Genomic DNA, 15,469 nt, shown 5'->3' with positions numbered 1-15,469 from the left:
GGATCTTTGCTCGAACGAGCAGACGATTTCTCATCAAATATTTACTCCGCGCCTCTGCGAACGATCAAAGACATTTCTAGTATCACTTGTAGTACGATATTTCGAGGGGACACTCTCGGAAGGCCACTCTACGAAACGCGTGTCCCTTTTCGCACAGAGAACCAGCGAAACATATGTAACCCCATGAGAAAAACCGTTCACAGAGATCCACCAACACACTCCGCGCACGTAAGCTTGTTCCATCGAGTGGCAGCGGTAGCACCAGGGCAGCAAGCACCAAGTAGCAGCATGTGGTCGGCGGTGAAAATCAGAGAGAAAGAAAATCCGGAATCGAACAACGATAAAATCCCTCTCCCTCCATCCCTCTCCCTCTCATCTCCTCCATCGATTAATGAATATCGCTTCTCGCTTCTGAACCATAAACGACTGATCGAACGCGATTGACTCATGAAAATGCCATACCCCTTCGCGATAGTTCCAGATTCTTCGGGACGGTGTCATAACGCCTCGTCCCGACGGGAAACCGGGCTCCCTGGGCCTCTGTCGACGACGGTCCTCGTCGTCCTCCTCCTCGGCCTCGTCCCCGCTGTCCTCTTCGTCCTCGTAACGCCTCCGCCTGCCCACGTGCAGCTCCTGCGCCGGTCGCCGGCGACGTCTCCTCTCGACGGTGCTCTCAGGACTAGAGCGGATCCTGATGATCGTGGCACCGTTCCTCTCGCGGTGAGACGGGTATCTGCCGTCTAGATCCTTTGGCTGATCCGCGTCTCCCACACCGTAAACGTTCGCGTGCTCTTTGCGCTGCTTCTCCTCGTGCTCGTTCGGTCTCCTCTCCCTGATCTCGAGAAGGGACCCCATTTCCGGGGACGGATCTCGCTCGATCTCCGAATGTCCTTCGGGATTCGACCGGTACCTGCTGTTCTCGCGGAGGTACGCGGCAGCGAACACCCTGTTGCTCTCGTGCCAGGAGTTCGCGTCGAAGTCCTCGCGGTCCTTGCAGTTCTCCCGCGACTCGTCTCTCCTAGGCGGACTCAGGGGTCTGGAGTGTCTGTCCGACTTCCTGTCGAAGGAGTCGTGGCTCTTGCTCCTGAGGGAAACTCTCCTCTTCGTCGAGGCGTCGCGATCCTTCGAGGAACTCCTTCTTTCCTGATCCAGGACCTCCTCGCTCGGAATCTCACCTTCGGTTTGATAGGAAGCTGGCCCGAACTCGACGTAACGGCCGTTCGGAGATGTCCTCCGTCTGGAGTCGTCCAAGCTGCGGAAGCACACCTTGCCAGGCTCGCCGCTTTCGTTCTTGTAGACGTTCCTTTGGCCCGGACCCACGTCCTCGTCGTGATCTTTGTACGAGATCCCCGCGAACTCCACGGTCTTCTCTTTGAAGGAGTTCTTGCGACCTACGTCACTGGAACGATGCTTGAAACTGATCTTGCCCGCTTCCGCCTCCTGCTCCTTGTACGAGTGAATCCTCGGCGGCCCCTCGTCCTGCTCCTTGAACGTTATCCTGCTCACGCCGTGTCCTTTCGCGGCTTTTCTCTCCTCCTCGTTGCCGCAGGTCCTCGCCGAGATCCTCCCGTAATCCGAGCTTTGCTCCTTGAACGAGTTCTTCCGTGCGGCGTCGAACCCTTGCTCCTTGAACGAGCCTCTTCGGGACACGTGTTCCTGATCCTTCCGGAAGCTCTTCTCGGTGTCCTTGAACGAGTTCTTCCGATGAACGTCGGCCTCCTGACCTTTTAAGGACGGCTTCCTGCCGAGGCTCGACTCTCGACTTTTCTTCGCGTCCCCGGTCTTGAAGGAACTTTTCCTCGTCACCTGACGGTCGTGCTCTTTGAACGACTCTTTTCTGCCTAGATCGCCGGCGGCGTCTTTCGCGGAAGCTCTTCTGGACGAGTCTAGGTCCCTCCTAGGCTCCAGAAGCGCTCGCTCGTATCTTTGTATCCGAACGTCGAAGTCTTCAGGGTTTCCCTCGTAAGCGTAGCTCCTTCTTTTGGGGCTGTCCTTTCTGCGGGACGGATCGTCCTCCAGCTCTCTGGATCGTCTACGACTCTTATCTAAACCGTGCACGTCACACTTCTGCCGAAAACTATCGTTTCTCCGCGAATCCTCGGTCTTCTCTCCAATCGACTCGTTCGATTTGTCGAGCCTCCGATCGACGGACCGATTTCTGCTCTCTTCGAGCTCGTTTCTGTCGCCGTCCCGGATCCTAGATCTCGCTGTACGTCGATCCTCCCGCCTGTCCTCCTTCTGGTTCCCAAACTCTCTGTCGCAATCCTCGCGATCCGCTCGGTTGTCGCCTCGACTCGCGCTCTTCGACCTGTACTCTTCGTTTTCAGGGCTGAGAGAGTCTCGGTCCCTCTTCGACTTCATCTTCTCTTCTTCCCGGGACTTGAACCGCTCGATCATCGCTCTGATCCGACGATCGGGCGATCGCCCGTCCACGGCCAGGCTCTCGATCTCCCTCAGAAGCAGATCCCTCTCGTCGATCGCCTGGGGATCGTTTTTCCGTTGCGTTCTCGAGGACGACTTCGCGTCGGACCCCTCCCAAGTGTCCTTTCTTCTGGACCTGTGAGACTGATCGCGATCGACGGACCCGGTCCTACCTCGATCGTCACGGTGCTCGTGCTTGGCGAAATCGTTCCTGGATCGCCCGTTCGTCAGCCGCGACTCCTCGAACCGATCCGGCTGCTTCTTGGAGCCGAGCCTGTCGTCCTGGACGACGTCCTTGATGTCCCAGGCGCCGAAGTGCTCCCTGCTCTTTTTATAAAGCTGGTCCGGGTCGTCGGCCAGTCGGTCTCTATGGTCGCGGCCATTTTTCGTCTCTTCGTTCTGCCTGGTCATGCCGAAGTGGTATCGATTCGTCCCGTTCTTGTACGATTTCAGGCCCTGATCCTCGCGGAAGTGGTCCCTCCGGGTGGGGTACGCCGCCACGTCGGCGCCCTCCTTGATCGCCGAGGATCCGCGAAGCCTGGACGACATTGCCGCTGGTTCTCCGCGGTGCTGGTTCTCTCCGGCTCTCTGTAACTGTCCGCCGTCACGCTGGAAACTGTTCAAGGCTCCGTGACGGTTCTCCGGGCGACGCGAAGCGAGGCGAGGCAATGCGAGGCGAGGCGGTGATCTCGATCACAGAAGTCCGCACGGTTCTCGATCACCACATGTCCACGGCGCGGGGATCGTCCGGATCCAGGAATCTATCGTCGAGTCCTCGCGAGCGACATCGATCGGTCGTGGAACTGGTCGCGCGTTTCGAGACGACGACGGGCGAGGAGCTCGGCTCGGCTCGGTCTCATCGATCCGACGACGATCGAGACTGGGATCGCGGCGCAGGATGTGTGGATTCTCGGCGCGGATTCGCGACGTACGAGGATCTCTTTCGGTCTCTGGCTCCTTTTTCGCGAAACGAAGCCAAGCCGGCTCTCTTCGGCGGAACGAGCGGAGCAGACGACCCTGAAAGTCGTCTGTGGACTTTCACGAACGCGAGCACTTTGCCGGTCGGAGTCACCACGAGAGTGTGCACCGGAGGAGAGCGTGTTCCTCCTCTCCCTCTCCCCTCGGCACTCGGCTCGCCCGGCTCCCTTCCTCGATTCCTTCTTCCACCAAGCCGTCCGTGCGCCCGTCCCCCGCCTTCCACCTCCCCCTTTCTCCTCCTACCTCCTCCGGTGCCCCCCTTTCGTCCTCGCGTCCTCTCATCCTCTCGTCCTCTTCTTCGAGCACAGCCGCCTCCTTCTTCCTCGCTGTCCTCTGTCTCCTGCGGTCTCCGGTCGGTCCTCCTCGAGGTGAGGCGGACCACTCGATTCTCCCGTTAATCCGGCTCCTCCGCGGCCTCCTCCCGATATCAACCGCGACACCGCCACGTGAGCTCTCGGGCCCAGGCTCGAGTTCACCGGGATTCTGGGACTCCCGCACAAACGATGCCGGAAAATCCTCCTCTTCGTCCCTTTTAGAACCATCGCAATTTAACATCTATCTCTTGAACGCCGATGTACTACGTTCGATCTTATTTTTGCTCATAAAGTTACGAACGGACTAACAACCGTCCCCGAGATTCTAAATAAGCTTAGACACCGCTCCCTTCGACACCGTCATCTCCTGAGAGATGAAACCCACCGCACCCTTTATGGTCGATGTAATTGTATTAACAGAATTATCAGAACTGTAAGCTCTTGTGGTAACAACATACAATTTTTTCTGCGATTCTCAAATCTTCCGACGCAATTTACGCTGTGCTATCTCTAACTAAGTCGTATTCTCTTGTCTAAGGGTTATTTAGACCGTTTAATTAATAAATGATAATAATAATAATAACAGTTTTTCCGAACTGTGTGCCAAAATTCTTTGATTTTAAGGATACCGGAAGGAGAGGGGAAATTTCTTCGGCGAAATCTCAGTTAGCGTTCGTCGCTCATTAGTCTGCCTCGTTGGTCATTAGCACTCGTCGTCTATTCGCTCGGCAAGACTTGCTGTGTTAATTAGAACACCTGCAGTTGGTTACGGTGTCGATCTATACACTTTTCACAGTCGATGTGTCAATCGGGGCACTTGCAGTTAGACACAGCGTCGATGGAGACGCTTCTTACAGTTCTTATGGATTGTGTGTCAATCTAGACACTTTTTCCAATCAGCACGTCGATCTGGATCCTTTCTCCGATCAGTGTGTCGGACAGGGCACTGCGATCCAAAAACAGAAACTAAAAAAGATTCCGCAGTTCTTCAGCAAACTTTTCATGGGTCTACGTAGAACGAGCAGTTAGGATCATTCTTTCGTTAAAATTCAAGAGAAGTGCACGTTTTTTTACTGAAAATTTCAGCCAAGTGAAACTCTCAGCAGGCGATACTCTTTCTAAGTTTTGTTCTCGGCAATGGTTCCTTCTCACCTTGAATATGGCCCTCAAATATGGAACCCGCCTAAGCAATGCTACTTTGATATGCTAGAAACAGTAGAGCATAAACTTCTGAGATATGTATCCTTCAAAGTAATTGAACCCGTGTCTCTTCTCAAACAGAATTACGATCCTATTCTTAGCTTACTAAGGACTACACTCAAAGAAGAGTGTTTGCGGATTTACTCTTTATATTCAATACCATGAACAGCATAACTGATTGCTCGACCATATTAGGACTCTTTAAGCTGAGAGTGCAATCTAAGTCACTGTGTAACAGTACTATTTCATATTGATAGAAGCAGAAACTCGCTAGAGTATCAAAAGCATCACTTAGCTATAACTAAAAATGCCTAGAATTGCGACAATAGCTAAGCGGCCAGTTAGATCATTCTAATATTGCAAAAAATGGACAATAGAGTTAGACTATTGCGACCTACATAATTCACACAAGCTTGCAACCAATATGGGCATCCATTATATCATTTTATGTTTAAGTTCACTTAGTTTATAAGTTCTTATAGTATCTACAGATATGTTTCATATATTTTTTGTATTTGTTTATAGATACATATTTTGTATTAATTGTGTACAACGGGATTAAATAATTAAAGTGAACTAAATAGAATTAAATTAAATTAAATAGAACTAAATTAAAAAATTAAATTAAATTAAATAGAATTAAATTAAAAATTAAATTAAATAGAAAAGGCTTTATAAAGCTTAATAAAGAATAATAATAATAATGAAAGGATCGAATCGTGCCTAGATCGGAGCTTTCCAGTCTCCAGTAAGAGTCCAAGGCGTGGTCGCAGACTCGTCGCTCGTCCATCTGATCTTTTTTCTCGCAAGTGTCGCCGGATCACCGGTTTCCTTCGGTCGCTTATCGACAAGGTGTAATCGCGTAATTATCGCTCGCGCGATCGGAAGCCGCAAATTATCCCGAAACTGCGCTGGAAATTGATACAGTGTCCCGTACGCGGAGGCTGTCTAATTACAGTGATCTCGGACGAGGCGGTTCGGCCGCTTCTAATCGGATATCGTTTTCTATTACGGAGAGCGCTGGTTAGGAACGCTTTCCACCGTTTTCTCGTCCCACGTATCTCGACCGAGGGCCTTGGGAAAAATCGCGGAACATCATCGCAGCTGTCGAGAGCCATCCTAACGAGTCCTCGGCGAGTTCTTAACGACTCCTGAAGAACGGGAGAGCGGTTAGCCAGTTCGATCGACGTTTAATACCTATCCGGAGGAGAGCCGACGTCGCCTATCGAGTCGGCAGAATGCTCCTAGAGAGCCTTAAACAGCTCTCGAGGCTCCTCCCATCTTATCTCGGCCCGATAATACACGAAATTCCGCGTTCCCGAACACAAAACGCTGTCCCGTAATGGAGCCTCGAAATCTCGCGGAGCGGAAGAAGCGACCCGCGAAACTGGTTGCGCCTTGACTCATCGCTCGGCTCTCAGAAAAATCAACCAGGAGGAAAACGAACGAGAAAAATCGCCGGTCCTTACTCGGAAATCCCGTCAAGATGTCTTTCTGCTGACTCGATCCGGGCGAACGAACCCGGATGATTCACGTCGCGAAATAAAGCGGAGAACAACGCCGAAAGCCTGGTTCTTTTCTGCGTCAATCGACGAGTCTATCCATTGCACAATTAAGAAGCTAAGAGGATAAAGATAGCTGTTAAAGACACTGAAAAGACCAAATCGACAGCAGATTGTGCTAACATCAGAACATGTATCGGATTCTGAAGGTATCGGAATGAATTCTCAATTACTCGCATTATCACTTTTGCCAATAATTGACCTATTCGGTGTTTTATGTATTTCGCAGATCTATTCGAAGAGCACTATTACTTATGCACTTGTTCAATTAATCTACGTAAACTAACAGCGTTTACAAATAAATTTAAATCTGAATTTAAATTGACCATCGAGCGGCATCCTCGGGAAATGAAACAAACCTGAAAAATTGAAAACGCACGACGCAGAGTACGCGGATCGCGGAGCTCGCGTACGACGGATGATCCCGAAAGGATGCAGCGTCGCGCCCGGTCGCGAAAACGCGCGATAAAATCGTCCGTGCGCGTCTAATCGTTTCTGAGAGCCGCGGGTGTGGAGAGAGAGTCCCGCTCGTTCATCGGGGCTCCGAGAAAAGCGACCCTGAGAGGCCCGTGGCCCCTGGAGCGAGGAATACGTCGATGCCTGCTTAATGAGACAGGATAATTCCATTTAAACGGAGCGAGGCTCTCGTTAGGGCCGAGACAATAAGGCCGGCGCGCGGCTCGGGCAATAAGGTCCGCGAGGGGTGAAATATTGCGCCGTGTCCTCCGCCGCGCCGGATCGGCGATCGACGATCGTTGCGCACCTATGGCACAATTTACAGCGGGACCGCGATTTATCGCGCGTGGGCGCCCCGGCTCTCGTTGTAAATCGGACGCAGACGGATAATTTTCGACCGGGTTTCAGCGGGCGTGCCCCGGCTTCAAAAGGTGTGCTCCCCCCGACCGATATATCGCCGGTTAATCGCCGCAGCGTCCCCTAAGTGGGCTTTCACTGTTGCGCCACGGCGAACAATCGCCCGTGGCCCCGTACTCGCTCGCGTTTCTCGTTCGCGATATGAATTACGACAATGACACGCTGATATCTTGATCGATCTCGCCGATCCGAACGGCTGCCGTGTCGCGTGCCCTCGAGGACCTTGGAAATCCGCCTTAAGATACTGCCCTCCTTAGTTCAATTGTCTTATCTTACCGAGTTCCGGATATTTGAAAATATTTGGAACGTCGCGTGCCTTGCACCTTTTATGCGAGAGAGAGAGAGAGAGAGAGAGAGAGAGAGAAGCGAGAATACCGTATTATACTTCATACAATTTCAAACGTAATTCCGTTTATTTGATTTCGCTTAAGAATCATTTTATTAATTTCAAGCTTCAGTTTTTGGATGATCAGAAATGTTAGGACAATTTAACTAAGGACAACGGGATACTCATCCGTTTATTTTTCCTCGCAGCACTTTTCGCGACCATTTTTAACTGCATTAAATTCTTTGAATTGGGGTGAGCAGATTTATTCTGATCCGGGTACGGCTTACGATGGTTCTTGGAATATCGATTTTTCTTCGATCCAGCACAACTCCGCCAATTTTGCATTTCACATCGAGATTGCAACAAAATGTGTTTTCTGTATCTTCCAAAGAGTCCTCTCAGTCTTCAAGATCTGTCTCCAGACCAGCGAAATATGCGTCCATCCTTATGTAAATGGTAAAGGAATGTCTTCTAAGAGCATAACGCGTTTTCCGAGCCCAGAAATCTTGAGAATGTTGCTTAGAGTCATGTCAATAAATTTCACATGCTCTGCGAATCAACGTGAATACTGAAGTATTCGCTACAAACACTAATTATTGCCAAGCGTTTGATACTTTCTCTCTGTATCTATCTGCGAACGACGCTTATTAAAAAAAAAATAAATCAAATTCAGTTAGATCAAAATTAAGGTAAAGCTCTCAATTTTACGTTGCATCGAACCGGGAACCCTTCAAATGCACTTCTGCGCGCGCATCGCGGGATTTAGAGACCCAGAAATTCTGAAAGGATGTTCAGAAGATCGCCGTACGCTCGTTACGCAGGAGCGCAACACCTGTGCTAGGCGGCATCGAAGGCGTAGCTTCGAACACGCTCCGAAGCCAGGTGATCGAACAGCTCCGTGCCGAAACGCTTCGAAGCCCTTCGCGAGCGAACGAGCCAATGAGCGAGCAAGCAGGTGGCCGAACAGAAGGCTGCACCCTGTTTCCTGTGCCGGTCAGGGACGGTGCACTCGCGGGGCCCGATCCGCGGCCTTACGGTCCCCGCGAGCAGAGGAGACTCGTTTCCAAGTACGCGTCGACTGCTGAACGTTTAACGGGTCCCCGCGTTCTAAACGCGCGCAATTAAGTTCCGCTTCGCGGTCCGCTCGCCGCTAATTGCCCGATGAATTTCTAACCGCGAGAAAACTGTGAACCACGGACGACCGGGCAATCGTGACAGCCTGCGGACTGCCAGCGGCTGGATCCGACAGTCGAAGACCGTTCTGGCCGAAGCTGCTTCGAGACGCGACGCGACGCTCTCTGCTTGGAAACGGTTTCGCGAGCAAAATTTGGATACTCGCGGCCCGGGTTAATTGTCCACGGACGACCGAGGTAAAAGTGCGCGCGGCATTGAGAGTCCCGGAGAAAAGAGAGCAAGAGAAAGAGAGAGTGAGAGGGGAGAGGCAGGCATATCGCGGTTCCTCTTATGTAGGCTAAAGCCAGCGCGATCGATTTCACGAACGATCTTCCCGTACGCAGGAACGAGAAATCAAGGCCGCCGCTTATTGCATCTTCTTCGACGGAAACGGTTGCGCGCGAAATCCTTTTCGAAAACGTCGGCCGCAAGGAGGCCGGCGATTGCACGAACCCGCCTGGCAAAGTCACGCTGTCGTAGACTTTGTGCAACCAATCCTTAGAAGATCACGATGGAGAACCATCGGCATCCATCGGGACTTTTGACTCTGAGAGAGGTACAGAAGTTGTCTACCCACACCTGTTGCTCGCGCGTTACTAATCCGAAGTTGTTGGAGTGTGGTAAGGAGCTATCGCAATCTCCATTCGCGGATTCCAAGTTTCTTCTTCACTAAACTGAATTAACGTTGCACGATTTCACCGGTTCGTCTGCTACTTCTATCTTTCGGGTTGGGTCAACCCTTTGCGCTACAATTAATTTCACAACTGCGTTGATCAGCATTTCTTCGACGTTAATCATAATTACTTTCATTCGGAGACTTTCGCAACACAAAATGTTTCTATTTCGAAGAAGTGAATAATTCGAAGTTACGAGGTTAAAAGCGTCCAAAGGAAGCTGCAGCCGTTCCTGACGCAGGAACGGCGTGTTAAAAGTGTTTGGAGTGAAATGAACAGCTGCCGTATTCGTCCTGAAATATTTTGGCTTCGTTTGCTCCGCACAGCTAGCAGCTGTTGCAGCGGCGTTTTGCAGCAAGCTCGCCGCGGAGAAGAGATCGCGCGATCGCGGATTTGCTCCTTTCGAAAACGACAGACTACGGTGGAAGCGACGTAGCCGATCCAGAGAAGGATCTGCGGTTTAGCGGGAATCGGACCAGGACCGAGGAGTTTCTTTCGAAGTCGCGGGTACAGCCCTGCGTGTGGGCCGCGACAAGGTCCTGTCACAACGCCCCCGCCGTTTCGTGCGGAGAGCTCTCTAACCGCGCGGTGAACGGGGCCTTACGCGCGTATCGACCTTTTCGCCCGAAATGGTGAGACCGAGGGTATCCATCGAATCGACGGTTTACTCTTCGATTATCTGTGTCACGGAGAGTCCCGTCCCGTCTGCCCCGCGTGAAACGATCGAGAGAGCCTCTCGGTCCCGTATCGCGAAGAGACCCACGTCTCCGGCAACATCCTTCCGAGACGCGTCGCGTCGATTCCTTTTTTTTTTCTCTCGGACGGTCGCGCGATTCCGATCGTTGCCTAACCGGAGACACCTATAGAAATAGCATCGTTCCTATGCCTGTACGAACGGTTCGCTCTTCGCTCGAGCTCGCAATGGATTGCGTGTCCCGCGGCGTAACAGAATCTGCACCCACATGCATATTTCCCGGATTCAAGGGCGGCGCGATGCGAGCTGCGACCATTTCAACGCGTCGTTCTCGCGTTCCCGCGATAATTAGTCGACCTGCGAATACCAGGCCAGGCTGATAACAAGGATTGACGCGTCTAGCGGCATCGTGGCGCGAGCTCGCCTTTATCGGCTCGGACTTCTTGAAATCGATTATTTTTACAAAAGCTGCCATTAATCTTTCGCGATCGAGTTGCTCTATTATCTTGCCAGCCTTATGGAGATAGATCTCCTTCGAAGCGAATTAAAAATTCTACATAGGAACGTGTTAATCACCAGCGCCGCGCTTCTACTTTTATCCGCCCGGCCTTATCAAAATAAATTCCTTTTCGTCAAGTATGAAATAATTTAGAAAACCGAATTGATGTCCAATGAAATTGTCCTTTCATCTTCTTTAGTCGTTCCAACCCCTTGCACCACGATTTCTTTCGCAGCTCTGTCAATTAGCAATTCTTTGTCCTTAACTATTTTCCTAATCGGACGAAACAATTTTTGCTTCCTCCATGTCTTTGTTTACTTTAATTCCCAGATTTAGATAACGGTAGAATTAGATTTTCTTTCGATTTAGAAAATATGATTAACACTATGCCGTCCGCAGATCTTAGATATGATTCTTTTGTTTGACGCCGGCATAATAGCTTGGAAATTTTAGATTTAAACAAAAATTTCGAAGATGGCGGTAATATAAATTCCTAAAATCTTGATATGTCATCCAAGGATTTTCGTACTTAATTCTTAGTTAAATAAGCACAATGCTATAGTTAGTTTGCTGCCTTTTAACACCCAAGAAATATAGTTCAAATGTTATTTCAGTTTTTTTAAATGGCACGAAAGTGGTACCACCTGCATACAATAGATAGTTTTTGCAAGGCACCAGCGTGGTGCCACCGGGCGGCATATTGTTAACATTTACAATAATGTCTCCCTAACTGATGCTCAGATTGTGACGATTATTTGAGCCAGAAAAATGGACAATTTGGGAGGAGGAGTTACGATTATTTGAGCCTGCAACTCGTTCATATAGTTGTCGACAACTCGTGACTATAAAAACGAACCGCAAGGCTCGAATAATTGTATCTCCTCTTTCCAAATTGCCCATTTCTCTGGACAATCTGAGCGTCAATTAGAGAGACATTACTATAGTCGGAAAGGATGAATAAATCTTGTTGTCCGATGCCTCATTTACTTCATTTACCGATTTTCAACAATTATAAAAACGAGCCGCAAGGCTCGAATAATCGTACCTCCTCCTCCTAAATTGTCCATTTCTCTGGACAATCTGAGCGTCAATAAGAGAGACATTACTGTAGTCGGAAAGGATGAATAAATCTTGTTGTCCGATGCCTCATTTACCTCATTTATCGATTTTCAACAATTATAAAAACGAGCCGCAAGGCTCGAATAATCGTATCTCCTCCTCCTAAATTGTCCATTTCTCTGGACAATCTGAGCGTCAATTAGAGAGACATTACTGTAGTCGGAAAGGATGAATAAATCTTGTTGTCCGATGCCTCATTTACCTCATTTACCGATTCTCAACAATTATAAAAACGAGCCGCAAGGCTCGAATAATTGTATCTCCTCCTCCCAAATTGTCCATTTCTCTGGACAATCTGAGCGTCAATTAGAGAGACATTACTGGAGTCGGAAAGGATGAATAAATCTTGTTGTCCGATGCCTCATTTACCTCATTTACCGATTCTCAACAATTATAAAAACGAGCCGCAAGGCTCGAATAATCGTATCTCCTCCTCCCAAATTGTCCATTTTTCTGGACAATCTGAGCGTCAATTAGAGAGACATTACTGGAGTCGGAAAGGATGAATAAATCTTGTTGTCCGATGCCTCATTTACCTCATTTACCGATTTTCAACAATTATAAAAACGAGCCGCAAGGCTCGAATAATCGTATCTCCTCCTCCTAAATTGTCCATTTCTCTGGACAATCTGAGCGTCAATTAGAGAGACATTACTCTATATTCGGTAAATTGCTTAGTCACGCGTCTGTCATGCCGTTAACATGGATTTCCTATAACCAAGCATGGCAAAATAAAGTGATTAGAATGTCGAATCTTCAGCAATGAAATTGCACGTTCTAACGAGTCCGGACACGAACAAAGAATAAATAGAACGAGCCGAACGAAATGGTACATGGTGTCGTCTGCGAGCAAATATCGCAGCGGATTTTCTAGACGTCCTCGCGGAGCTCCGTTGAGCGAGGGTTAGACGTTATTAGAAGAAGAGGCGTCTAAGGTACACAGGAGGAGGGCCAGGAAGGGGCGAGAGCTCTAATTGAATTTAATTTACCGAGGTACCGTTGAACAGTTAGCGGCGCATGTCACAATTGTTTAGCGTCAGCTCGTAATGCGGCGATGAGTCATTCGAACCCGCGGCCGAATATTCCCGTTCGGTCCCAGAGTATCGGCGCGCTGGACCGTGCACCGTTGCCTGCGTTCCTCGAAACCTCGCCGAGGCCTTCCAGAACCATAAGCTTATCGGCTCACGTGACCGCCGATATAAATAGTATTGGCTCGTCGTGAAAGTTTTCAAGATTTTCGTGGTCGTCGACCGTAAACCCTGAAAATTTTACAGCGACCAAAACGGTCGCGCTGTCCTCGGATGGCGAAACACCGACGCGAGGAATGCTCGGACAAGGTTCCAGGCTTCCCTACGGCGAAGTCGATCTTCGACGCGACCGCTGAGGCTAATTATTTAATTAAACCAAGTTCGACGAGCGCTGAACAGCGGAACGGAAGGGGAGGGAAGTGGTTGCAACAAAGGGGCGATAATAAAGCCGCTGCGAGATCGCCGAAATAGGAAAAGGAAAAGTTTACGAGTTTGCTAAGAACTTGGCGAGGAAGAAAGTGCAAGTGAACGTGCAGTCGTTGCGCTGCATAGCAACCGGACTCGTGAAACTATAACACAAGTTGCGCGTAGATGGAAAATTAGAGAAAATAGCAGCGGTAATTATCTCGTCCCGTAAAATGGAGTCGCGTGAATGGTCGCGATACGTAATTAAGGTAATTCGCAGACGTTAAAAGCGAAGCGTTTCCTCGTTTCGCCGATCTTCGCGGAAGCTGTATCTAGCCGATAGACAACAGGGACGAACAATCCCGTTCAACGATCGCGATCTTTTTGCCGGCGTCGCTCTTAGTGCCGCGAGGCTGCGCCTCCTTGGACGTTGATTGATAAATATGTTGCCGGTCGTAGGGAACGAGCCTGGCACCGTTTAGAATCTAAACCCGGATAGCTTTTTGCCCGCGGTGCCGTTAGCCACTCGCGTCGAAAAACTGGACGACGTTGTGTCCGAGAGAGCACGGATACGGTGTTGCCTGTTTCCCGTGGCTCCGGGAGCGATTTCTACGGGTGAAAAACCGCGGATCCACCTTCTCCGCGGCCACCGCGACGCGTTACGTGCCTCGGTTTTTCGCGATCGCCCCGGCGTAAATCGTTTTACGCGCGTGTAAATCAATCGACCCGGCCGACTTAATCCGAAGGCGACATCGGCCGGTGATTGCGAGACCGCTTCGATGAACATCGACCGTATCCGAGGCCGGTCTGGCAGGAACCTGCAACGGTGGTAACACGGACACCGTCACCGCTATTATCTCATAATCGCAGACGTTGAATTATTATCACGGTATCGCGAATGAGCGGCTTCGAAGGCCGCTGCATCAATTTTGCGATTGTCGTTTTCCAAAAGTACTTTTTACTCTTTTTTTAATTTCTTTCAGTATAGGAGATTATATATTTTTTTATTATATATATTTCATTATAGATTATATATATATTTTATATATTTTTATTATATATTTTTATATATTTTTTATTATTTATTTTTATATATTATTATTATATATATATATATATATATATATATATATATATATATATATATATATATATATATAATAAAAAAATATATAATCTCCTATACTGAAAAAAATTAAAAAAAGAGTAAAAAGTACTTTTGGAAAACGATAATCGCAAAATTGATGCAGCGGCCTTCGAAGCCGCTCATATATAATCATAATAATAATATATATATATTATATATTAAATAAAATAATATATATATTAAATATATAGATTATATATATTTCAGTATAGGAGATTCAGTATAGAGATATTCTGTAAGTATAGGAGACAGTATCGCAGTGTTGCATCAATCTATCTCAAATTAGAGCTAGTTAGGATTAAGTATTGACGTATGTTCAACATGTGTCACTCGTTGTTGGGAATATTGCAAATTGTAGTCCCGCAAACCGCGCGTCCGCGACTGCTGTGTTAACCTAATTTTAACTAATATTTCCGAACAGATAAGAACAGATTAGTACGTCGAGGTCTTTGCAGATACGATCGATGTATCAGTCGTATTATCATCTCGCAGATTTCATTTGTTTGATTTAGCCAATTAATTTCGCTGCGGAATCAACGATATCGGAAACGGCGTTAAAATCGAAGCAATTTATTCGATGTTACAAACATTGAGATCCGCAGCTGTGATCGCTCTTTGAATCCGCTACCAGTAGACACGTCGTAAATCCTAACGTGACATGATAAATTCGATACGTGAACGGGAAAATTAATTTCGAACCTAAATGAACATGTTCCCCCGCACACACAGCGGCACTAATTCTTCATTTCTGCCGGTGTTACGCGCGCGCGCGCGCGCGCCCGCAGCGATCTCGTATTCCGCATAAAGAAAGTCGAATTATGTTTATGCAAGCTGTTATTTAATATTGCAACGCATGAAGTAGTTTTACGCATGAGGACACGCCGCGTTTAATGAAACATTCCAGGTTAAAACTGTTACCGAAGCGAATTGTGGCGACGCGATGTTGCTATACACGGTTCACGAATTCAGCAATTTTACGCGATTAATTCGCGGCTCGCGTTTGTTTGTTTCTATTGGATCTTGCTCGCTGAATGGCTCAGCATTTTTGTGGCCG

The 15,469-nt window shown here is 48.7% G+C and overlaps 1 protein-coding gene across 3 annotated transcripts in view; it reads right to left on the bottom strand.

Moving 5' to 3' along the window:
* Positions 1-15,469, bottom strand: part of Lmpt (four and a half LIM domains protein limpet) — a 124,916-nt gene that overhangs the window by 87,049 nt on the left and 22,398 nt on the right. Inside the window, exon 1 of one of the 3 annotated variants that reach the window (XM_076524848.1) lies at positions 463-2,985. The exons of the other annotated variants lie outside the window; for them this stretch is intronic. Within the exon in view, the coding sequence (XP_076380963.1) occupies positions 463-2,970 (2,508 nt within the window). The 5' untranslated portion in view covers positions 2,971-2,985. Of the gene's footprint in view, positions 1-462; positions 2,986-15,469 lie in introns of those variants that run through there. 3 annotated transcript variants of the gene reach the window in all.

Source organism: Megalopta genalis, chromosome 10, assembly GCF_051020955.1.
Source record: "Megalopta genalis isolate 19385.01 chromosome 10, iyMegGena1_principal, whole genome shotgun sequence".
NCBI lineage: Eukaryota > Metazoa > Arthropoda > Insecta > Hymenoptera > Halictidae > Megalopta > Megalopta genalis.
Note: the sequence above shows the minus strand (reverse complement) of the source record. Positions and strands in the feature narration are given on the sequence as shown.